We start from the raw sequence: 25,015 nt of genomic DNA on the forward strand, positions 1-25,015 counted from the left end.
TTCATATACCCATCCAAGTACCTCTTAAATGTTGCAATTGTACCAGCCTCCACCACATTCTCTGGCAGCTCATTCCATACACGTACCACCCTCTGTGTGAAAATGTTGCCCCTTAGGTCTCTTTTATATCTTTCCCCTCTCACCATAAACCTATGCCCTCTAGTTCTGGACTCCTCAACCAGGGAAAAGACTTTGCCTATTTACCCAATCCATCCCCCTCATAATTTTGTAAACCTCTATAAGGTCACTCCTCCGCCTCCGACGCTCCAGGGAAAACAGCCCCAGCCTGTTCAGCCTCTCCCTGTAGCTCAAATCCTCCAACCCTTGCAACAACCTTGTAAATCTTTTCTGCACCCTTTCAAGTTTCACAACATCTTTCTGATAGGAAGGAGACCAAAATTGCACGCAATATTCCAACAATGGCCTAACCAATGTCCTGTATAGCCGCAACATGACCTCACAACTCCTGTACTCAATACTCTGACCAATAAAGGAAAGCAAACCAAATGCCTTCTTCACTATCCTATCTACCTGTGACTCCACTTTCAAGGAGCTATGAACCTGCACTCCAAGGTCTCTTTGTTCAGCAACACTCCCGAGGACCTTACCATTAAGTGTGTAAGTCCTGCTAAGATTTGCTTTCCCAAAATGCAGCATCTCACATTTATCTGAATTAAACTCCATCTGCCACTTCTCAGCCCATTGGCCCATCTGGTCTAGATCCTGTTGTAATCTGAGGTAACCCTCTTCGCTATCCCACTACACCTCCAATTTTGGAGTCATCTGCAAACTTACTAACTGCACCTCTTATGCTCGCATCCAAATCATTGATGTAAATGACAAAAAGTAGAGGGCCCAGTACCGATCCTTGTGGCATTCCACTGGTCACAGGCCTCCAGTCTGAAAAACAACCCTCCACTACCACCTTCTGTCTTCTACCTTTGAGCCAGTTCTGTATCCAAATGGCTAGTTCTCCCTGTATTCCGTGAGATGTAATCTTGCTAATCAGTCTCCCATGGGAAACCTTGTTGAACGCCTTACTGAAGTCCATACAGATCACATCTACTGCTCTGCCCTCATCAATCTTCTTTGTTACTTCATCAAAAAACTCAATCAAGTTTGTGAGACATGATTTCCCACGCACAAAGCCATGTTGACTATCCCGAATCAGTCCTTGTGTTTCCAAATACATGTACATGCTGTCCCTCAGGATTCCCTCCAACAACTTGCCCACCACCGTTAAATTCAGGTTAAATTCCATACAGTGTGGACAAGTCCCAACAAGTCCACACAGACCCTCCGAAAAGCAACCCACCCAGACCCATTCCCCTACATTTATCTCTGACTAATGTACCTAACACTGTGGGCAACTTAGCATGGCCAATTCACCCAACCTGTACATCTTTGGACTGTGGGAGGAAACCGGAGCACCCGGAGGAAACCCACACAGACACGGGGAGAATGTGCAAACTCCACACAGACAGTTGCCCGAGGCGGGAATCGAACCCGAGTCCCTGTTGTTGTGAGGCAGCAGTGCTAACCACTGAGCCACCATGCCGCCCAAATGTGAGGGCGTAACAGACCACTTCATCTCAGCCGAATATTTTATTGTTACTTTGAAGAAACAAACTGTTAGTGAAAGATAACATTTCCCCTTTTCTCTTTTGTGACGTGCCAATTTAGACCTCTTTGAATAGAGGCAGGGCTTACCAGGGCCACCCATAGCACAAATGAAATCAAACTGGCATAAAAAACCTTGACAGGGAAAAGACCATTGAGTTTGTCCTGTAAACGAGCTGTCCAATCTTAACCAGAAAGACAAGTAGCATGGATAGTTAGCACTGGAGTGCCCTTTGGCAAGCCCTGTCTCAAACAGTTTTGGATACTGCTGGTGGGAGGATGGCTTCTTGCTTGCTTGGTTGCAAAGGACAGGTAAAACACTGGGAGAACTTTAGTACTACAGGGTGCAATTGTAAGAGGAACTGACAGACAGTTTTATGGCCACAAACAAAACTCTCAAATGGTATGTTGATTCCCTGGTGCTAGGATCGGAGATGTTTCAGGGTGGCTGCAGGACATTCTATATGAATGCTCCTAAAGGTTCTGCCATTTATTGTATAATTTGAACCTGAATTTGAGCTTCCAAAATACATCACCTTGAATTTGTCTACAGGAATAATGCCAGAAGACTGGAGGATAGCAAATGATGTCCCCTTGTTCAAGAAGGGGAGTAGAGACAACCCTGGTAATTATAGACCAGTGAGCCTTACTTCAGTTGTGGGCAAAGAACTTTAAGAGATAGGAAATATAATCATCTAGAAAGGAATAATATGATTAGGGATAGTCAACATGGTTTTGTGAAGGGTAGATCATGCCTCACAAACCTTATTGAGTTCTTTGAGAAGGTGACCAAACAAGTGGATGCAGGGAAAGCAGTTTATGTGGTTTAAAGGGATTTCAGTAAAGCATTTAATAAGATTCCTATGGTGTGCTATTGCAGAAAATACAGTGGCCTGGAGGAAGAACGCCTCATCTTCCGCCTCGGAATACTTCAACCCCAGGGCATCAATGTGGACTTCAACAGTTTCCTCATTTCCCCTTCCCCTTCCCCCAACCTCACCCTAGTTCTAAACTTCCAGCTCAGTAACTGTCCCCATGACTTGTCCGGACTTGTCCTACCTGCCTATCTCCTTTTCCACCTATCCACTCCACCCTCTCCTCCTTGACCTATCACCTTCATCCCCTCCCCCACTCACCCATTGTACTCTATGCTACTTTCTCCCCACCCCAACCCTCCTCTAACTTATCTCTCCACGCTTCAGGCTCACTGCCTTTGTTCCTGATGAAGGGCTTTTGCCCAAAACGTCGATTTCTAGGCTCCTTGGATGCTGCCTGAACTGCTGTGCTCTTCCAGCACCACTAATCCAGAATCTGGTTTCCAGCATCTGCAGTCATTGTTTTTACCTTGTTAAGAAGGCATACGGTGTGTTAGCTTTTATTGGTAGAGGGACTGAGAGTGGTGAGGTCAGAAATGAAGTTTCAAGGTTGCAAGAGTGCAGTGGCAAGCAAGATCTTGGTTTGAAGTGTGCCTACTTCAATGCCAGCAGCATCTGGAATAAGGTGAGTGAACTTGCCGCATGGGTTGGTATGTGGGACTTCGATGTTGTGGCCATTTCGGAAACATGGATTGAGCAGGGACAGGAATGGTTGTTGCATGTCTGGGATTAGACTTTTCAGTAAGAACAGAGGAGATGGTAAAAGAAGGGACGGTGTTGCATTATTCATCAAGGACAGTATTCGGGTGGCAGAAATGACGTTTGAAGTAGTGTGGACGAGATTAGAAACAGGAAGGGAGAGGTCACCCTGTTAGGTGTTTTCTATAGACCTCCAAATAGTTCCAGAGATATAGAGGAAGGGATAGCAAAGATGATCCTGGATAGGAGGAAGAATTAACAGGGTACTTGTTATGGGGTCTTTAACTTTCCAAATATTGACTGGAAATTCAACAGTTCAAATACTTTGGATGGGTCAGTTTTTGTCCAACATGTGCAGAATGGTTTCCTGTCACAGTATGTAGACAAGCCAACAAGGGGCGAGGCCACATTAGATTTGGTCATGGACCCGGCCAGGTGTTAGATTTGGAGACAGGTGAGCACTTTGGTGATCGTGACCACAATTCAGTTATGTTTACTTTAGCAATGGAAAGGAATAGGTAAGTACCGCAGGGCAAGAGATATAGCTAGGGGAAAGGCAATTATGAGACGATTAGGCAAGATTTATGATGCATAAGTTGGGGAAAGAAACTGCAGGGGATGGGCACAATTGAAATGTGGATCTTGTTCAAGGAACAGCTACTGCGTGTCCTTGATAAGTATCTATCTGTCAGGCAGGGAGGAAGTGGTCAAGTGAGGGGACCGTGCTTTACTAAAGACGTTGAATCTCTTGTCAAGAGGAAGAAGAAGGTTTATGTTAGGATGAGATGTGAAGGCTCAGTTAGGGCACTTGAGGGTTACAAGTTAGCCAGGAAAGACCTAAAGAGAGAGCTAAGAAGAGCCAGGAGGGGACATGAGAAGTCATTGACAGATAGGATCAAGAAAAACCCTAAAGCTTTCTGTAGGTATATCAGGAATACAAGAATGACTCAAGTAAGGTTAAGGCCATTCACAGACAGTAGTGGGGAGTTGTGCGTGGAGTCAGAGCAGATTGGAGAAGCCCTAAATGAATAACTTTCATTGGTATTCACACTGGAAAAAGACAATGTAGTTGAGGAGAATACTGAGATGCAGGCTACTAGACTACACAGGATTGAGGTTCACAAGGAGGAGCTGTTAGCAATTCTGGAAAGTGTGAAAAGAGGTAAGTCCCCTGGGCTGGATGGGATTTATCCCAGGATTCTCTGGGAAGCCAGGGAAGAGATTGCAAAGCCTTTGGCTTTGATCTTTATGCTGTCATTGTCTACAGGAATAGTGCCAGAAGACTGGAGGTTAGCAAATGTTGTCCCCTTATTCAAGAAGGGGAGTAGAGAAAACCCTGGTAATTATAGACCAGTGAGCCTTACTTTGGTTGTGGGTAAAGTGTTGGAAAAGGTTATAAGTGATAGGATTTATAATCATCCAGAAAGGAGTGAGTTGATTCAGGATAGACACACAGTTTTGTGAAGGGTAGGTGTGCCTCACAAACCTTATTGAGTTCTTTGAGAAGGTGACCAAACAGGTGGATGAGAGTAAGATTTTTAGTTTCGAATAACATCATTTGTCAGCACTGTCTTGTTCTTTGTTCTTACTTAATCCACCAATATCTCTATGTAAACATTTTGTTTCCCTCTCAAAACTTGACTTTCTACCTATTTTTGTGCCGTCTGCAAATCTGTCTACAATACCTTCACTTTGTCCCTTTAAGCCATTAATATATATTGTAAACAGTTATACTCTCAGTACCGATCCCTGTAGAACATCCTCAGTCACAGGTCATCAGCTTGGAAAAAGTACCTCTTATCCCCACTCACAATTTCCCACCCATGGGTCAATTCTCTAACCATGCCAATATACTACCTCCAAACTAGAAAAGTAAATTAAAATATTGAATAATGTTTTATTTTGAAGTGAGTGGCATGGCAGCTCAGTGGTTAGCGCTGCTGCCTCACGGAGCCAGGGACCCAGGTTTGATTCCAACCTCGGGCGACTATCTTTGTGGAGTTTGCACATTCTCCCAAGTCTGCATGGGTTTCCTCCGGTTGCTGTAGTTTCCTCCCACAATCCAAAGATGTGCAGGTTAGGTGAATTAGTCATGCTAAATTGCCCATAGTTTTCAGGGATGTGTAGGTTAGGTACATTAGTCGGGGTAAAGTTAGGGTTGTTAAGAAAGCATATAGTGTTTTGGCTTTCATTAACAGGGGGATCGAGTTTAAGAGCCACAAGGTTTTGCTACAGCTCTACAAAATGCTGGTGAGGCCACACTTGGAATAGTGTGTCCAGTTCTGGTCACCCTACTGTAGGAAAGATAGAGAGGCTTTGGAGAGGATGCAAAGAAGGTTTATCAGGACGCTGCCTATACTGGAGGGCTTGCCTTATGAAGAAAGGTTTTTTCCTCTCTGGAGAGAAGGAGGAAGAGAGGTGACCTGATCAAGATATACAAGATAATCAGAGGAATGGATAGTCAATAGCCAGAGACTTTTCCCCAGGGCAGGATTGACTGGCACGAGGGGTCATAGTTTTAAGTTATTAGGAGAAAGGTATAGAGGGGACGTCAGAGGAAAATTCTTTATGCAAAGAGTTGTGAATGCATGAAATGCGTTGCCAGCGATGGTGGTGGAAGCAGAGTCATTAGGGACATTGAAGCGATTGCTTGCCATGCACATGGATCGCAGTCAATTGAGGGATGTGTAGGTTAAGTTATTTTAATTTACTTTAGGATTAATGCTTGGCACAACATCATGGGCCAAAGAGCCTGTTCTGTGCTGTACTTTTCAATGTTCTATGTTTTATGTAAATGTAGCGTAATAGGGGCAAGAACGGGTCTGGGTAGGTTACTCTTCAGACGGTCGGTGTGGACTTGTTGAGCCAAAGGGCCTGGTTCCACACTGTAGGAATTCTAAATAAAAAATTCTGAAAAAATACTGTGGGCTCTTATCTTATGACTTAACCTTTTGTGACGTACCATGTCGAACACCTTCTGGAAGTTGTGGAATGGATTAGGCCCCAGAAGGAACATTCCCTGCAAAAAGCAAATGGGGAGTGAGGTGTAGATGTGTTGTTGGTGGTGTTCTGCTGGAGTTGTCTGAAATAGCGGAGAATGATTTTGCAAGGATTGTTCCCTCCAGGATATCCCTAATCTGTTCCACAACCACCAACACCCCCACCACCCCCTCCCTACAGCACCTTCCCATGTAACCACAGAGGGTGCAACACCTGCCCCTTCACCTCCTCCCTGCTCACCATTCAAGGGCGTAAACAGCCTTTCCAGGAGAAGCAACATTTCACCTGGATTTCCTCCAATCTTGTGTATTGTATTTGCTGCACCCAATGTGGCCTACTCTATATTGGAGAAACCAAATGCAGACTGGGTGACTACTTTACAGAATACCTCCAATCTGTCTGCAAGCATGACTCCAACCTTCCCATAGACAATTATTTTAACACAGCATCCAGCTCACATGCCCACATGTCTGTCCTTGGCACGCTGCAGCGTTCCAGTGAATCACAACACAAACTGGAGAAACATCTCATCTTCTCGACTTAATATTGAGTACAATATCTTCAAATTGTGAACTATTTCTTCCCTTCCTTTTAGCTTGTTGTCATGTCCTGGCTCCCCTCCACCCATCCCCACAGTGGGACTGTTTGTCCTTTTAAGTCTCGCAGGAGACACACCACTGTTCTGCCATTCTCACAGTTTGACCACAATTTTAATTATCAACATCTTTTCTCCACCAGCACCCTACACACACTTCCCCCTACTGCACCAACTCACCCTCCACACCAAACTTTAACATAAATATTGTTCCCCTCTAGACTTCACATCAGCTTTGATAAACAGTCATCTGGCCCCAAAATGTTAGCTTGCTTTCTCTCCATGGATGCTGTCTGTGAGAAAACTTGTAGCCTGACACATATATATGTATCTGATACAGGAGATGCAGGAAAGCGCTTGACCACAGGGTGGGGTTGGGGCATTTGTTCAGAAGAATTAAGGATAGCTGTTCTTAATGTCAATGGATTGGTGTAAATAAGATGATTATATTTGTTCACTTGTGGAATGTGTGGCAGTACTGCCTTCTCACCCCGGGGGCTGGAAGCTGCGTATATTTTACAGTGGGATGTTGGATAACTGAGTTTCTGGTTTATACTGAAGACTTTTAACAAAACTCATACTCAATAGTAAAAGAACTTGTAATTTACTAAGATGAGTAGAATATGCACATAATAGAACAATCCTGATACATTTTCATGTATACCACACTGTGCAGGTTTGAATTTATGAAGATCAGTTCCCTCTTGACTGTTCTGGGATGTGAATGTCTCATTACCCTTACAAGCTAGGAAAACATAAAGGCTGAAATCGTAAAAAAAGTTGGAAGATGATAATGCATGAGAGAGAGAAAACATTCGTCTGTAAATTACATTTGTGGTCTGAATTGATTGTACACTTGTTTGTCATGGATCGAATGTTTGTGTGCTGATCCCTGGAGCTCGAGATCTGGGAATGTTATGAATTTAATTTGCATTTTGGGAATCTAAGATGATTTTAAAAGAAAAAGACATTTTGTAGGACAATGAGACTGGGCATGTTAGCTGAACGAGGTTACTTCATGACCTTTTCCGCATAGTTTAGACTAGTCTCTCATTATGATGCACTGTTAAAAGGGAAGGTTATCTAGCCAAAGTAATTGACCATTTGGCCTGGCTTGATCAGGGTTCCCACTTTGATGCGCAAGTAGCTTAATCAGACCTGTCAATGAGTTTCTGTTCCTCTGCAAACTTTTGCCATTTTATTGCTGCTTATTTGATTAAGGACATGTGATGAGTTTGTAATTTTAATACCAATTTCTGGTTAAAGAGAGCTTGTTTGCAGCAATAAGGATATAGCCTGAGAGAGCTCTTAGGGGTAAGAGCTCACGCCGCGAGTTTGCTCATGGTTTTAGAACATTAACTCAAGCCTGGCTTGTAGGTATCTATGTTATAGTGTAACATTGATGCCATTGGTAAATAAAGGTAATAATTTATAATAAACTGTCTGTAAGAGTTTTATATTCCAGACTACCACAGATGATCTCCGGGATGAAGCAAGAGAGGCTTACAGGTCGAGTCCATCAGGGATTGCCTGAGCCATCTTGAATAAGTGCTTTAATATCTAAGTTGCTGTGATCTCCAGCATTTGTTGTTTTCAGTACAGAATCCAGCATCTGCTGTAATTTGCTCCGTAATATTGAACAGTATTGAGATCAGGGAGTTCATCCCACTTCCACCATCCGACAAAGGTTCGCAAGACCTGTGCCGTGGAATCTGAGACACAGCTTCAAGTGCCGCCACTGTAAAATTCCCAAGGCAGTAAAACAATGTAATACTCATCTTAATATATATTTATACATAAGTCGCTTAATCTATCCATTTAGCTTCTATATACAGTACAATTTATCAATTAACTCACAGAGGTATTAAATATTTTAATTCAATAAATTAGCTATATATTGAGTTCCATTAGTCATCTTGTAATCATTTTAATCAGGCATTAGGTTTTTTCAGCATAACAATTTACGAGATCAGAAATGGGGGTGTTCACCAATGATTGTGCAATGTTCAGCACCAACTCCTCAGATACTGAAGCAGTCCATGTGCAAAAGTAACAAGGTCTAGACAATATCCAGGCTTGGGCTGACAAGTAACAAGTAGCATTCACACCACACAAATGCCAAACAATGACCATCTCCAATAATAGACAATCTAACCTTTCAGGCTTGCCATTCAATAGTGTTACCACACTGAATCCTCCACAATCAACACTCTGGGGGTTACCATTGACCAGAAACTTAATTGCACTCAGCATGGTTTTGTGCATGGGAAATCATGTCTCAAACTTGATTGAGTTAAAAATCACACAACACCAGGTTATAGTCCAAAAGGTTTAATTGGAAGTACACAAGCTTTCGGAGCGATGCTCCTTCATCAGGTGATTGTGGAGGGCTCGATCGTAACACAGAATTTATAGCAAAAATTTGCAGTGTGATGTAACTCAAATTATACATTGAAAAATTGATTGTCTGTTAGAATACAGTGATAGTTTCACCTCTTTCATGTGTAAATCACAAAACCCTTTTTTTTTAAAGTTGCATTCTCGGGTTAGCTGTTAACAATGGTGATAGCGAAACAATATGTTGAAGGTTCTGGATTAGTGGTGCTGGAAGAGCACAGCAGTTCAGGCAGCATCCAAGTAGCTTCGAAATCAACGTTTCGGGCAAAAGCCCTTCATCTCTATGGCAGTGAGCCTGAAGCGTGGAGAGATAAGCTAGAGGAGGGTGGGGGTGGGGAGAAAGTAGCATAGAGTACAATGGGTGAGTGGGGGAGGGGATGAAGGTTCCTAGTTTGGAACTAGGAACACTTCAACCCCAGGGCATCAATGTGGGCTTCAACAGTTTCCTCATTTCCCCTTCCCCCACCTCACCCTCGTTCTAAACTTCCAGCTCAGTAACTGTCCCCATGACTTGTCCGGACTTGTCCGACCTGCCTATCTCCTTTTCCACCTATCCACTCCACCCTCTTCTCCTTGACCTATCACCTTCATCCCCTAGCTTATCTCTCCACGCTTCAGGCTCACTGCCTTTATTCCTGATGAAGCGTTTTTGCCCGAAACGTTGATTTCGAAGCTACTTGGGTGCTGCCTGAACTGCTGTGCTCTTCCAGCACCACTAATCCAGAATCTGGTTTCCAGCATCTGCAGTTATTGTTTTTACCTCGTTGATTTTAACCCTACTGCGAATCCTCTTGCAAGGATGCCTGCCTTGAAGAAGTTTTCCTCCTCTCTCTACAAGAATCTCAGGGAGTCCCTCTCCCACTGCAACTCCCAGGTCATTTCCTCTGCCCTGAAGCTCTTCAACCATGTCATGAAACAAACTCGCTACCACAGCCACATTTGCTTCCTCAGTGCCTGCCTCCGTAACCAACTCATCCCACCCGGACTCCGGACCACCTTTAAACCGGCAGAGTTCGGACCCGAACAGGACCAACAGTACAGACTACAGATTCAAAAACACCAGCAACAGTTCTCCTTCAAGATCCTCCGCTCCACGCTTGCAGCAATGCGCCGGCACCTAACCTCTCTCCAATCAGCCCTACCTCAGCTGAGGGCCACACTCTCTCAGAATTGCAAAGGACCCACTCTGTACTACATCCTCAGGAGAATTCATACTCTCAACAAAGAGTATTTCAATTCCATCTCAAACATCAAAAACTGTAAGTACAACAAACTTTTATCCACCCACCTCCATAACCAGCGCTCCTCAAACATTCCCCTGGCCTCGGAACCTATTCCACCATTAGCCATGCGGCTGGTGCAGCTGCCAGCCCCACACTGATTGATGATGTCACTTCCGCCCCCATCACGGCCACTCCCACAACCACTTCCACCCCTCACAATTCCTCATGCATCACACGTGACATCACTTCCGCCCTTCACATCGTCGCTGATACCACATGCTCAGTGACTTCCGCCACCCCTACTGCCGTGGTCACCACCACTTCCACCCCCACCAGCACCACTCACCTGCATTCTGCTGACACGGCCCCCACAGACCCCACTGTCACTAACCCCACCCCCCAGAACCCCGAGGGGAACACTACCCCTGCTCATGACTCCACCCCCGTTCCCCCCACCATCACACCCACTCCAGTTACAGGTTCCGCCCCCACTCCCAGCTCTACACCCACACCAGATCCCAGCTCCCAGCCCTGCCGAGTTTTCACCATCCCCCCAGACATCCCCCTCACTGAGGACGAACAATCAGTCCTCAGCAAAGGACTCACCTTCATCCCCCTCCGTCCACGCATCAATGAATTTAATACACGCCGTGATGTTGGATAATTCTTCCGTCGCCTCCGCCTCCGAGCTTACTTTCACAATCAGGACTCCCGCCCACCTTCCGAGGACCCCTTCGCCCACCTCCAACACACTGCATCCACCTGGACACCCCGTGCTGGCCTATTACCCACCCTTGACCTCTTCATTTCCAACTGCCGCCGGGACATTAACCGCCTCAACCTGTCGTCCCCCCTCCCCCACTCCAACCTCTCACCCTCACAACGCGCAGCCCTCCAATCCCTCTGCTCCAATCCCAACCTCCCCATCAAGCCAGCGGATAAAGGGGGGTGCAGTGGTAGTCTGGCGCACGGACCTCTACACCACTGAAGCCAAATGCCAACTCGAGGACACCTCTTCCTACTGCCCCCTCGACCATGACCCCACCCCCCATCACCAAACCATCAACTCCCAGACCATACAGAACCTCTTCACCTCAGGAGATCTCCCACCCACAGCTTCCAACCTCATAGTCCGGGAACCCCGCACTGCCCGGTTCTACCTCCTTCCCAAGATTCACAAGCCTGACCACCCTGGCCAACCCATTGTCTCAGCATGCTCCTGCCCCACTGAACTCATCTCTACCTACCTCGACACTGTCCTATCCCCCCTAGTCCAGGAACTCCCCACATATGTTCGAGACACCACCCAAGCCCTCCACATCCTCCAAGACTTCCGTTTCCCTGGCCCCCAACACCTCATCTTCACCATGGATATCCAATCCCTCTACACCTCCATCCGCCATGACCAGGGCCTCCAAGCCCTCCGTTTTTTCCTCTCCAGACATCCCCAACAGTACCCTTCCACTGACACTCTCATTCGTTTGGCCGAACTGGTCCTCACCCTTAACAATTTCTCCTTTGAATCCTCCCACTTCCTCCAGACCAAAGGGGTAGCCATGGGCACACGTATGGGCCCCAGCTATGCCTGTCTCTTTGTTGGCTACATAGAGCAGTTGATCTTCCGTAATTACACCGACACCACTCCCCACCTCTTCCTCCGCTACATTGATGGCTGCATTGGCGCCACCTCATGCTCCCGCGAGGAGGTTGAGCAATTCATCAACTTCACCAACACATTCCACCCTGACCTTAAATTTACCTGGACCATCTCTGACACCTCCCTCCCCTTCCTGGACCTCTCCATCTCCATTAATGACGACCGACTTGACACTGACATTTTTTACAAACCCACTGACTCCCATAGCTACCTGGATTACACCTCTTCCCACCCTACCTCTTGCAAAAATGCCATCCCGTATTCCCAATTTCTCTGCCTCCGCCGGATCTGCTACCAGAAGAACCAGTTCCACCACAGAACACACCAGATGGCCTCCTTCTTCAGAGACCGCAATTTCCCTTCCCACGTGGTTAAACATGCCTTCCAACGCATCTCGTCTACATCCCGCACCTCCGCCCTCAGACCCCACCCCTCCTACCGTAACAAGGACAGAACGCCCCTGGTGCTCACCTTCCACCCTACCAACCTTTGCATAAACCAAATCATCCGCCGACATTTCCGCCACCTCCAAACAGACCCCACCACCAGGGATATATTTCCCTCCCCACCCCTTTCCGCCTTCCGCAAAGACCGTTCCCTCTGCGACTACCTGGTCAGGTCCACGCCCGCAAACAACCCACCCTCCAATCCTGGCACTTTCCCCTGCCACTGCAGGAACTGTAAAACCTGCACCCACATCTTCTCCCTCACCTCTATCCAAGGCCCGAAAGGAGCCTTCCACATCCATTAAAGTTTTACTTGCACATCCACTAATATCATTTATTGTATCCGTTGCTCCCGATGCGGTCTCCTCTACATTGGGGAAACTGGGCGCCTCCTAGCAGAGCGCTTTAGGGAACATCTCCGGGACACCCGCACCAATCAACCACACCGCCCCGTGGCCTAACATTTCAACTCCCCCTCCCACTCTGCCGAGGACATGGAGGTCCTGGGCCTCCTTCACCGCCGCTCCCTCACCACCAGACGCCTGGAGGAAGAATGCCTCATCTTCCGCCTCGGAACACTTCAACCCCAGGGCATCAATGTGGACTTCAACAGCTTCCTCATTTCCCCTTCCCCCACCTCACTCTAGTTCTAAACCTCCAGCTCAGTAACTGTCCCCATGACTTGTCCTACCTGCCTATCTCCTTTTCCACCTATCCACTCCACCCTCTCCTCCTTGACCTATCACCTTCATCCCCTCCCCCACTCACCCATTGTACTCTAAGCTACTTTCTCCCCACCCCCACCCTCCTCTAACTTATCTCTCCACGCTTCAGGTTCACTGCCTTTATTCCTGATGAAGGGCTTTTGCCCGAAACGTTGATTTCGAAACTACTTGGATGCTGCCTGAACTGCTGTGCTCTTCCAGCACCACTAATCCAGAATCTGGTTTCCAGCATCTGCAGTTATTGTTTTTACCTAATATGTTGAAGGTGTTAGCCCCCTGTGTTCTCTGTCTATGACCTGATGTTTAGATTGATTCTAATCTAAAAAGTGAGACAACAGAGTTTTACATAAATTCATGCACTTTTTGAGCTCAGAGTTCTACATGAATGTATGCAGTTTTTGAGCAAAGTGCAATATAACTCTGCATGTCCAAATTCACCACACAAAATATATGTGTGCATGTGGGTCTTTGTCTGTCTGTGTGTGTGTGTCTGTCTGGGTTGGGGGTTATGTGTGTGAGAAAGTGTGCGTGTGTGTTTGTGTGTGTGTGTGTAGTGAGTGCAGAGTGTCTTAAGTCTGTGAGGGGGTGGCAGGTACTCATGTGACTCAGCCAACGTTGTCTATCAACGTTGTAGGCAAGGATGTCCGGAGGCATGGTACATTGGGGAAACCGAGCAAAGGCTACGACAACGGATGAATGGGCACCGCACAACAATCAACAGACAGGAGGGTTCCCTCCCAGTTGGGGAACACTTCAGTGGTGCAGGACATTCAGCCTCGGACCTTCGGGTGACCATCCTCCAATGTGGACTTCGGGACAGGCAGCAGAGGAAAGTGGCCGAGCAGAGGCTGATAGCTAAGTTCGGTACCCATAGGGAGGGCCTCAACCGGGACCTTGGGTTCATGTCACATTACAGGTGATCACCATTGCACTACACACACACACACACACTCTCACATACACATGGACACAGGTACACACAGACGCGCACACAGACACCCACACACACCCTTATAGACACACACACTCCCACACATGCACCCCCTCACCGACTTAAGACACTCTGCACTCACCACACACACACACACACACACACACACACACACACACACACACAACAACAACTCACTTTTTAGATTAGAATCAATCCAAACATCAGGTCATAGACAGAGAGCACAGGGGACTAACACCTTCAACATATTGTCTCGCTATCACCATTGTTAACAGCTAACCCGAGAATGCAACTTTTAAAAAAAGGGTTTTGTGATTTACACATGAAAGAAGTGAAACTATCACGGTATTCTAACAGATGAAAGGCTTAACAGACAATCAATTTTTCAATATATAATTTCAGTTGCATCACACTGTAAATTTTTGCTATAAATTCTGTGTTACGATCGAGCCCTCCACAATCACCTGATGAAGGAGCGTCGCTCCGAAAGCTTGTGTACTTCCAATTAAACCTGTTGAACTATAACCTGGTGTTGTGTGATTTTTAACTTTGTACACCCCAGTCCAACACCAGCATCTCCAAATCAAAACTTGATTGAGTTTTTTTGAATAAGTAACAAAGCTTGATGAGGGCAGAGCAGTAGATGTGATCTATATGGACCTTAGTAAGGCATTTGACAAGGTTCCCCATGGGAGACTGATTAGCAAGGTTACATCTCACGGAATACAGGGAGAACTAGCCATTTGGATACAGAACTGGCTCAAAGGTAGAAGACAGAAGGTGGTGGTTTCAGACTGGAAGCCTGTGACCAGCGGAGTGCCACAAGGATCGGTGCTGGGCCCTCTACTTTTTGTCATTTACATAAATGATTTGGATGTGAGCGTATGAGGTACAGTTAGTAAGTTTGCAGATGACACCAAAATTGGAGGTGCAGTGGACAGCAAAGAGGGTTACCTCAGATTACAACAGGATCTGGACAAGATGGGCCAATGGGCTGAGAAGTGGCAGATGGAGTTTAATTCAGATAAATGCGAGGTGCTGCATTTTGGGAAAGCAAATCTTAGCAGGACTTATACACTTAATGGTAAGGTCCTAGAGATTGTTGCTGAACAAAGAGACCTTGGAGTGCAGGTTCATAGCTCCTTGAAAGTGGAGTCGCAGGTAGATAGGATAGTGAAGAAGGAGTCCAGAACTAGAGGGCATAGGTTTAAGGTGAAAGGGGAAAGATATAAAAGAGACCGAAGGGGCAACTTTTTCATTGAGAGGGTGGCACGTGTATGGAATGAGCTGCCAGAGAATGTGGTGGAGGCTGGTACAATTGCAACATTTAAGAGGCATTTGGATGGGTATATGAATAGGAAGGGTTTGGAGGGATATGGGCCGGGTGCTGGCAGGTGGGACTAGATTGGGTTGGGATATCTGGTCGGCATGGACAATTTGGACCGAAGGGTCTGTTTCCATGCTGTACATCTCTATGATATTATATAAACACAGTGGTTACAAGAGCAAGTCAGAGGTTATCAATACTGCAGCATGTAAATAACCTCCTGACTCCTCAAAGCACAAGTCAGGAGTGTGATGGAATATTCCCCACTTCATCGATGAGTGCAGCTCCAACAACACTCAAGAAGTTCAACACCTTCAAGGACAGAGACGCCCACTTGATTGGCATCATATCCACAAGCATCCACTCCCTCCACTTCTGATGGTTTGTAGCAGCAGTGTGGTGCACCGCAGAAATTTGCCTATGATCCTTAGACATCATCTTCCAAACCCACTTCCATCTAGAAGGACAAGGTTAGCAAATAACATGGGAACATGAGTACATGCAAGATTCCCTCCAATCCACTTACCATACTGACTTGGAAATATATTGCTATTCTTTCACTGTCGCTCAGTCAACATCCTGGAATTATCTCGTAATGGCATTGTGGGTATACCTACAGCACATGGACTCATATCTGAGCACAACGATCGATTATAATAGATATTTAATGACTGAAGCACCCAACCTAGCTGAGCCCAGGAATCCATTACAATTGGTACCGGATCACTTCTCCTACACAAGCCACGTAATCAATTATAATCAGTATTTAAGGTAGACAAAGGAGAGCCACTGGATGTGATCTATTTGGATTACCAGAAGGTCTTTGACATGATGATACACAAGAGTTTGAGTCATAGAATCCCTACAGTGTGAAAGCAAGCCATTCAGCCCATCAGGTCCACAGTGACCCGCTGAAGAGCATCCTATCCCTTCCTTGAATCCCTACATTTCTCATGGCTCATCCACCCAGCTTGCACATTCCTGGGCACTATGTACAACCTAATCCACCCATATTTGGACTGTGAGAGGAAACAAAAGCATTTGGATGAAACCCACATAAACATGAGCAGAATATGCAAACTCCACAAGACAGTCACCCAAGGATGGCATCAAACTTAGATGATTGAAGCTGTGAGGCAGCAGTGCTAGCCACTGAGCCACTGTACGGTCCCATTTAGTTTGCTAAGATAAGAGCCCTTTTTTAAGTCATCTCTCAACCTTCTTCTCTCTAATGAAAACAGCCTCAGTTCCCTCAGTCTTTCCTCGTAAGATCTTCCTTTCATACCAGGCAACATTCTATTAAATCTCCTCTGAACCCTTTCCAAACCTTCCACATCCTTTCTATAGTGCAGTAACCAGAACTGCACACAATACTCCAGTTGCAGCCTTACCAGTGTTTTGTACAGCTGAAGCATGACCTTGTGGTTCCGAAAATCAATCTTCCTACCAATAAACACCAACACACCATATGCCTTCTTAACAACCATATCAGCTTGGGTGGCAACTTTCAGGGATTTAGACACCTGGACACCGAGATCTCTCTGTTCATCCATACTGCCAACAATTTCACGATTAGCTCTGTACTCTGCATTCCTGTTACTTCTTCTGAAGTGAACTCACACTTTTCCGCATTAAACTCCATTTGCCACTTCTCAGCCCAGCTCTGCATCTTATCTATGTCCCTCTATAACCCACAACATCCTTCGGCACTATCCACAACTCTGCCTACCTTTGTGTCATTCGCAAATTTACTAACCCATCCTTCTATGCTCACATCCAGATCGTTTATAAAAATGACAAACAGAAGTGGCCCCAAAACAGGTCCTTGCAGCACACTGCTAGTAACTGAACTCCAGGATGAACCTTTCCCATTAACCACCACCCTCTGTCTTCTTTCAGCTAGCCAATTTCTGATCCAAACCACTAAATCACCTTCAGTCCCGAAACTCCGTATTTTGTGCAATAGCCTACCGTGTAGAATCTTATCAAAGGCATTACTGAAGTCCATATACACCACATCAACCACTTTACCTTCATCCACCTGTTTTGTCATCTTCTTGAAGAACTCAATAAGGACAGGTAGGCACGACCTACCCTTCACAAAACCGTGTTGACTATCCCTAATCAAATAGTTTCCAGATAGTTACAAATCCTATCCACCGTCCAATCCGTGCCCACAAGTGATGTAAGGCTCACTGGCCTATAATTACCAGGGTTGTCTCTACTCCCCTTCTTAAACAAGGGAACAACATTTGCTGTCCTTCAGTCTTCGGAAACTACTTCTGTCGACAATGACAACATAAAGATCAAAGCCAATGGTTCTGCAATCTCCTTCCTGGTTTCCCTGAGAATCTGAGGATAAATCTTATCTGACCCAGGGATCTTATCTATTTTCAGATCTTCCAAATTTGCTAAATCTCCTCTTTGTCAACTGCAATCCCATCTAATCTAGTAGCTTTATCTCTGTATTCTCACTAACATTGCCCTTTTCCAATGTGAATACTGACAAAAAGCATTCATTAAGCTTCTCCGATGTCCTCAGATTCCACACACAACTTCCCATGACTATCTTTGATTGGCCCTAAACCTACTCTAGTCATTCCTTTATTTCTGATATACCTACAGAAGGTCCTAGGGTTTTTCTTGTTCATATCCATCAACAACTTCTCATATCCCTTCCTGGCTCTTCTTAGCCCTCTCTTTAGATCTTTTCTGGCAAACTTATAACTCGAAAGGGAAGGCAGATGAACTCAGGACATGGTTAGGAACATGGGATTTGGGATATCATAGCAATTACAGAAACGTAGTTCAGGGATGGGAAGTACTAGCAGCATAATGTTCCAGGATACAAATGACGTAGGAAGACTAGAAAGGGGGGGATAAGAGAAGAGGGGGAGTGTCATTTTTGATAAGGGAAAATATTACAGCTGTACTTAGGAAGGATATTCCGGGAATTTGGGTGGAACTGAGAAATAAGAAAGGGATGATCACCTTATTGGGATTGTACTATAGACCCCCCCCCCCCCAAACAGTCCGTGGGGAGTTGAGAAACAAATTCATAAGGAGATCTCAGTTATCTGTCAGAATAACAGGGTGGTAATGGCAGGGGATTTTAACTTTTCAAACACAGACTGGGACTGCCATAGTGTTAAGGGAAATTACTGTAGATGGACAGTAATTTGTTAAGTGTGTACAAGAAAATTTAACTCAGGGTTAGTAATATCTGGCTTACTCCTAGTCTACAAGCTAATGAGGGTAGGAATAGGAAGATAGAGCAGTGAATGAATGGCTGAGGAGCTGATACACGGGAAAATCTCCCAGTCAGTATATTAGTCAAGGTACAAAACTTGATGTACTCTTGGGAAATAAGGCAGGGCAAGTGACTGAGCTGTCAGGGGGGAACACTTTGGTGCCAGCAATCATAATTCTATTAGCTTTAAAATAGTGATGGAAAAGGATAGACAAGATCTAAAAGTTAAAGTTCCAAGGTCAATTTTGACAGTATTGGGCACAAACTTTCAAAAACTGATTTTGGGCAGACATTCACAGATAAAGAGATGGCTGGATTACATACAGTGTGGAAACAGTGTGGAAACAGGCCCTTTGGCCGAACAAGTCCATACCGACCCTCCGAAGAGCAACCCACTCAGATCCATTTCCCTACATTTACCCCTGCACCTAACACTCCGGGCAATTCACCTAACCTGCACATTTTTGGCCTGTGGGAGGAAACCGGAGCAAACCCACACAGACACGGGGAGAATGTGCAAACTCCACACAGTCGCCTGAAGTGGGAATTGAACCCAGATTTATGGCGCTGTGAAGCAGCAGTGCTAACCACTGGGCCACCATGCCAGAAAATGGGAAGCCTTCAAAAATTAGGTAACGAGAGTCCAGAAACAGAACGTTCCTGCTTGGGGAAAGACAAGGCTGGTAGGTGTAGGGAATGCTGGATGATTAAAGAAATTGAGGTTTTGGTTAAGAAAAAGAAGGAAGCATATGTCAAGTATAGATAGCAGACATCGAGTGAATCCTTACAAGAATATAAAGGCAGCAGGAATATATTTAAGAGGGAAATCAGGAGAGCAAAAATGGGACATGAAATAGCTTTGGCAAAAGGATTAAGGAGAATCTAAAGGGATTTTATAAATACAAAAATAAGGACAAAAGGGTAACTAGGGAGAAAACAGGACCCCTCAAAGGTCAACAAGGCAATCTATGTGTGGAATCACAGGATATAGGGGAGATACTAAACGAGCATTTTGCATCAGTGTTTCCTGTGGAAAAGCTACAGAATGTGGGGAAATAGATGGCGACATCTTGAAAAATGTCCATAGTACAGAGGGGGTGATGCTGGATGTCTTGAAATGCATAAAGATGGATAAATCCCTAAATACCCATAAACTCTGTGGAAGCTAGGGAAGTAATTGCTGGGCCCCTGATGAACGAACAGCGCTCTGAAAGCTAGTGCTTCCAAATAAACCTGCTGGACTATAAACTGGTGTTGTGTGATTTTTAAACTTTGTACACTATGGAGTCTACGTGGACTTCAGTAATGTGTTCAGCAAGGTTCCTCGCGATAGACTGGTTAGCAAGATGGATGCAGGTTTGCTCGCTGAGCTGGAAGGCTCATTTCCAGATGTTTCATCACCATACTAGGTAACATCTTCAGTGGGCCTCAGGCGAAGCACTGCACATGATTCTTGCTTTCTATTTATATGTTTGGGTTGGTGTTGTCAGTTCCTGTGATGGGGTCTAACTTAATGTGTTTGTTGAGAGAGTTCTGGTTGGAATGCCATGCTTCTAGGAATTCTCGTGTGTGTCTCTGTTTGGCTTGTCCTAAGATGGATATGTTGTCCCAGTTGAACTGGTTAGCAAGGTTAGAACATATGGAATGCAAGGGGAAACAGACATTTGGATACAGAACTGGTTCGAAGGTAGAAGGCAAAGGCTGGTGGTGGAGGGTTGCTTTTCAGACATGAGGCCTGTGATGAGCGGTGTGCCAGGAGAAAGTGAGGACTGCAGATGCTGGAGATCAGAGCTGAAAAATGTGTTGCTGGAAAAGCGCAGGTCAGGCAGCATCCAAGGATAAGCCCTTCAGGATCAGTGCTGGGTCTACTGCTTTTTGTTGTTTATATAAATGATTTGGATGTGAACATGGGAGGTATAGTTAGTAAGTTTGCAGATGACACCAAAATTGGAGGTATAGTAGACAGTGAAGAAGGTTACCTCAGAGTACAACGGGATCTTGACCACATGGGCCAAGGAGTGGCAGATGGAGTTTAATTTAGATAAATCTGAGGTGCTGCATTTTGAAAAGGTAAATCAGGGCAGGACTTATACACTTAATGGTAAGGTCCTGGGGAGTGTTGCTGAACAAAGAGGTCATGGAGTACAGATTCATAGTTCTTTGAAAGTGGAGTCACTGGATTAGGATATCTGGTCGGCATGGATGAGTTGGACAGTAGGGTCTGTTTCCGTGTTGTACATCTCTATAACTCTATGAAGTCTCAGGTAGATAGGATAGTGAAGAAGGTGGCTAGTATGCTTTCCTTTATTGGTCAGAGTATGAAGTATCGGAGTTGTAAGGTCATGTTGCGGCTTTTAAAAAGAGAAAATGATTAAGCCACTTTTGGAATATTGTGTGCAATTTTGGTGTCCATCTGAAAGGAAGGATGTTGTGAAACTTGAAAGGGTTGGGAAAAGATCGACAAGGATCTTGCCAGGGTCGGAGGGTTTGAGCTGTAGGGAGATGCTGAATAGAACATAGAATGTTACAACACAGTTAAGGCCCTTTGGCGCTCGATGTTGCGATGACCTGTGAAATTAAGATGATGCTCATCTAACCTACACCGTTTCATTATTAGCCATAAGTATGTCTAATGCCCATTTAAATGCCCTTAATGTTGGCAAGTCTATAGACTGGGGCTGTTTTCCCTAGAGTGCCAGAGGCTGAAGGGGTGACCCTACAGAGGTTTATAAAATCATGAGGAGCATGGATATGATAAATAGACAAGATCTTTTTCACAGGGTAGGGTTTAGGGTGAGAGGGGAAAGATTTAAAAGGGACTTAAGGGGCAACACTTTTTCCCTGGGATAGGGGAGCCCAGAACTAGAGGACATAGGTTTAGAGAGAGAGGAGAAAAGGGACCTAAGGGGCAACTTTTTCATTCAGAGGGTGGTAAGTGTATGGAATGAGCTGCCAGAGGATGTGGTGGAGCCTGGCACAATTACAACATTTAAAAGGCATCTGGATATGTACATGAGTAGGCAGGGTTTAGAGGAATATGGGCCAAACGAGACTAGATTAATCTAGGATATCTGCTTGGCATGGATGAGTTGGAAGGGTTTGTTTCCATTCTGTACACCTCTATGACTCAGGGACTCGAGGAGGAACATATCCAGGTAGAGGGTGGTGCTCAAAGCTGGAGAGGACTGTGGAGGCCAGATAATTGAGTGTATTTCAGACAGAGATAGTTTCTTGATTGGTAAGATCAACAGTTACAGTAAAAGAAAAGGCAGGAGAATGGGATTGAGAAACATAAAGGCCATGGTGAAACGGTGCAGCACCTTGAGTGTTGGGAATGGCCTGGTCCCGGTCCTGGTCCTGATCCTGATCCCGGTCCTGATCCCGGTCCCGGTCCTGATCCCGGTCCCGGTCCTGATCCTGGTCCCGGTCCCGGTCCTGATCCCGGTCCCGGTCCTGATCCCGGTCCTGATCCTGATCCTGGTCCCGGTCCCGGTCCTGGTCCTGATCCCGGTCCTGGTCCCGGTCCCGGTCCCGATCCCGATCCCGGTCCCGGTCCTGGTCCTGATCCCGGTCCCGGTCCCGATCCCGATCCCGGTCCCGGTCCCGATCCCGATCCCGATCCCGGTCCCGATCCTGATCCTGATCCCGGTCCCGGTCCTGATCCCGGTCCCGGTCCCGGTCCTGATCCTGATCCCGGTCCCGGTCCTGGTCCTGGTCCTGATCCCGGTCCTGGTCCTGGTCCTGATCCCGGTCCTGGTCCCGGTCCCGGTCCCGTTCCCGATCCTGATCCCGGTCCCGGTCCCGATCCTGATCCTGATCCCGGTCCCGGTCCTGGTCCTGGTCCTGATCCCGGTCCCGGTCCCGGTCCCGGTCCCGATCCTGATCCCGGTCCCGGTCCCGATCCTGATCCCGGTCCCGGTCCCGATCCTGATCCTGATCCCGGTCCCGGTCCCGGTCCCGATCCTGATCCTGATCCCGGTCCTGATCCCGGTCCCGGTCCCGGTCCCGGTCCTGATCCCGGTCCTGATCCCGGTCCCGGTCCTGATCCCGGTCCCGGTCCCGGTCCGGTCTGTGTTTGTGGTGTTTATTGTAGACTCTCCCCCTCCTGGAACAGACGGTGATGGGGATCATGGGGGAAGCGCCGCGAGTCCACAAACACACTCTCACAATACAGCCGCCCCGTGGGGATAAACTGACAGGGATTTACACCCATCGGTCATTTAAACACAGTCATTATTATTAACATTAACATTCACGTTATTCTGAGGTGATTTAAAGGCATTTACCTTCCTCCGATTCTTGGTGAAAAACACAGCTTCCGGCTAGAACCGGAAATCTACCTGCGCGCCTCAACCAATCACAATGCGGCACTTCTCCGAATGACAGGGGCAGGGACCAATAGGAAATGGGAGAGGAGACAGTGGGCGGGGACAGACAAATACAGACATTCAAGGGGGGGGGGAAGTGGGAAGGGGGAGGGGGAAGGGGAAGGGGAGGGGAGGGGGGGGGGGGGGGGGGGGAGGGGAGGGGGGGGGGGGGGGGGGAGGGGAGGGGGGGGGGGGGGGGGGAGGGGAGGGGGGGGGGGGGGGGGGGGAGGGGAGGGGGGGGGGGAGGGGAGGGGAGGGGGGGGGAAGGGGAAGGGGAAGGGGAGGGGAGGGGAGGGGGGGGGGGGAAGGGGGGAGGGGAGGGGGGGGGAGGGGGGGGGGAAGGGGGGGGGGGGGGAAGGGGAGGGGGGGGGGGGGGAGGGGGGGGGGGGGAAGGGGGAGGGGAGGGGGGGGGGGGGAAGGGGAGGGGAGGGGGGGGGGGGGGGGAAGGGGGAGGGGAGGGGGGGGGGGGGGAAGGGGAGGGGAGGGGGGGGGGGGGGGGGGAGGGGAGGGGGGGGGGGGGGGGGGAGGGGAGGGGGGGGGGGGGGGGGGGAGGGGAGGGGGGGGGGGAGGGGAGGGGAGGGGGGGGGAAGGGGAAGGGGAAGGGGAGGGGAGGGGAGGGGGGGGGGGAAGGGGAGGGGAGGGGAGGGGGGGGGGAAGGGGGGGGGGAAGGGGAGGGGGGGGGGGAAGGGGGGGGGGAAGGGGAGGGGAGGGGGGGGGGGGGAAGGGGAGGGGAGGGGGGGGGGGGGGGAAGGGGAGGGGAGGGGGGGGGGGGGGAAGGGGAGGGGAGGGGGGGGGGGGGGAAGGGGAGGGGAGGGGGGGGGGGGGGGAAGGGGAGGGGAGGGGAGGGGGGGGGGGGGGAAGGGGAGGGGAGGGGGGGGGGGGAAGGGGAGGGGAGGGGGGGGGGGGAAGGGGGAAGGGGAGGGGAGGGGGGGGGGGGGAAGGGGAAGGGGAGGGGGGGGGGGAAGGGGAGGGGGGGGGAAGGGGAGGGGGGGGGGGGGGGAGGGGGAAGGGGAGGGGGGGGGGGAAGGGGAGGGGGGGGGGGGAGGGGGGGGGAGGGAGGGGAAGGGGAAGGGGAGGGGAGGGGGGGGAGGGAGGGAGGGGGGGTGAGGGGGGGAGGGAGGGAGGGGGGGGGGAGGGAGGGAGGGGGGGTGGGGGGGGAGGGGGGGGAGGGAGGGAGGGGGGGTGGGGGGGGAGGGGGGGGAGGGAGGGAGGGGGGTGGGGGGGGAGGGAGGGGGGGGGGAGAGGGAGGGGGGGGAGGGAGGGAGGGGGGGAAGGGGGTAAGAGGGAGGGGGGAGCGAGGGAAGGACCTGAGTGGGGGGGAGGGGGAGAGAGAGAGATGGGGGGGAGGGTAAGGGGGAGAGGGAGGGGGGAAGGAGTGGGAGGGGAAGGGGGGAGAGGGGGAGGGAGCGGGAGGGGAAGGGGGGAGAGGGGGAGGGAGCGGAGGGGAAGAGGGGGAGGGGAAGGGGAGAGGGAGGGGGGAAAGGAGTGGGGGGGAGGGGAGAGAGATGGGGAGTGTGGGGGGAGGGAGATGGTGAGGGAGGGAGGGGAGAGAGATGGGGAGGGAGGGAGGGGGGAGAGAGGAGGTGAGTGGGAAGCGAGGGGTGAGGGAGAGTGATAAGGGCGTGGAATGCCTTACCAGCCACATTCGGGAGATTTAAACAATCCTTAGATAAGCACATGGGTGATTTTGGGATAGTGTAGGGGGACGAGCTGAGAATAGTTCACAGGTCACTTCGAGGGTCGAAGGGTATGTTCTGTGCTGAATTGTTCTCTGTTCTCGGAGAGTGAGAGTGGGTGCCAATATATAGACACCAATGATATAGGTAATATATGGAATGAGGTCCTACGAGCAGAATGTATGGAGGTAGGAGCCAAGTTAAAA

General features: G+C 48.4%; 1 protein-coding gene across 3 annotated transcripts in view; it reads right to left on the minus strand.

Moving 5' to 3' along the window:
* LOC140481759 (uncharacterized) overlaps positions 1-23,091 on the minus strand; it is a 30,955-nt gene extending 7,864 nt beyond the window's left edge. For 2 of the 3 annotated variants that reach the window (XM_072578294.1, XM_072578306.1), the window contains exon 1: positions 22,087-23,091. In XM_072578294.1, the coding sequence (XP_072434395.1) occupies positions 22,087-22,897 (811 nt within the window). In that variant the 5' untranslated portion in view covers positions 22,898-23,091. Of the gene's footprint in view, positions 1-14,711; positions 15,974-22,086 lie in introns of those variants that run through there. The other variant, XM_072578300.1, reaches the window with a different exon arrangement.
* Positions 23,092-25,015: the final 1,924 nt, after the last annotated feature.

Source organism: Chiloscyllium punctatum, chromosome 1 (assembly GCF_047496795.1).
Source record: "Chiloscyllium punctatum isolate Juve2018m chromosome 1, sChiPun1.3, whole genome shotgun sequence".
In the NCBI taxonomy this organism is placed as follows: Eukaryota; Metazoa; Chordata; class Chondrichthyes; order Orectolobiformes; family Hemiscylliidae; genus Chiloscyllium; species Chiloscyllium punctatum.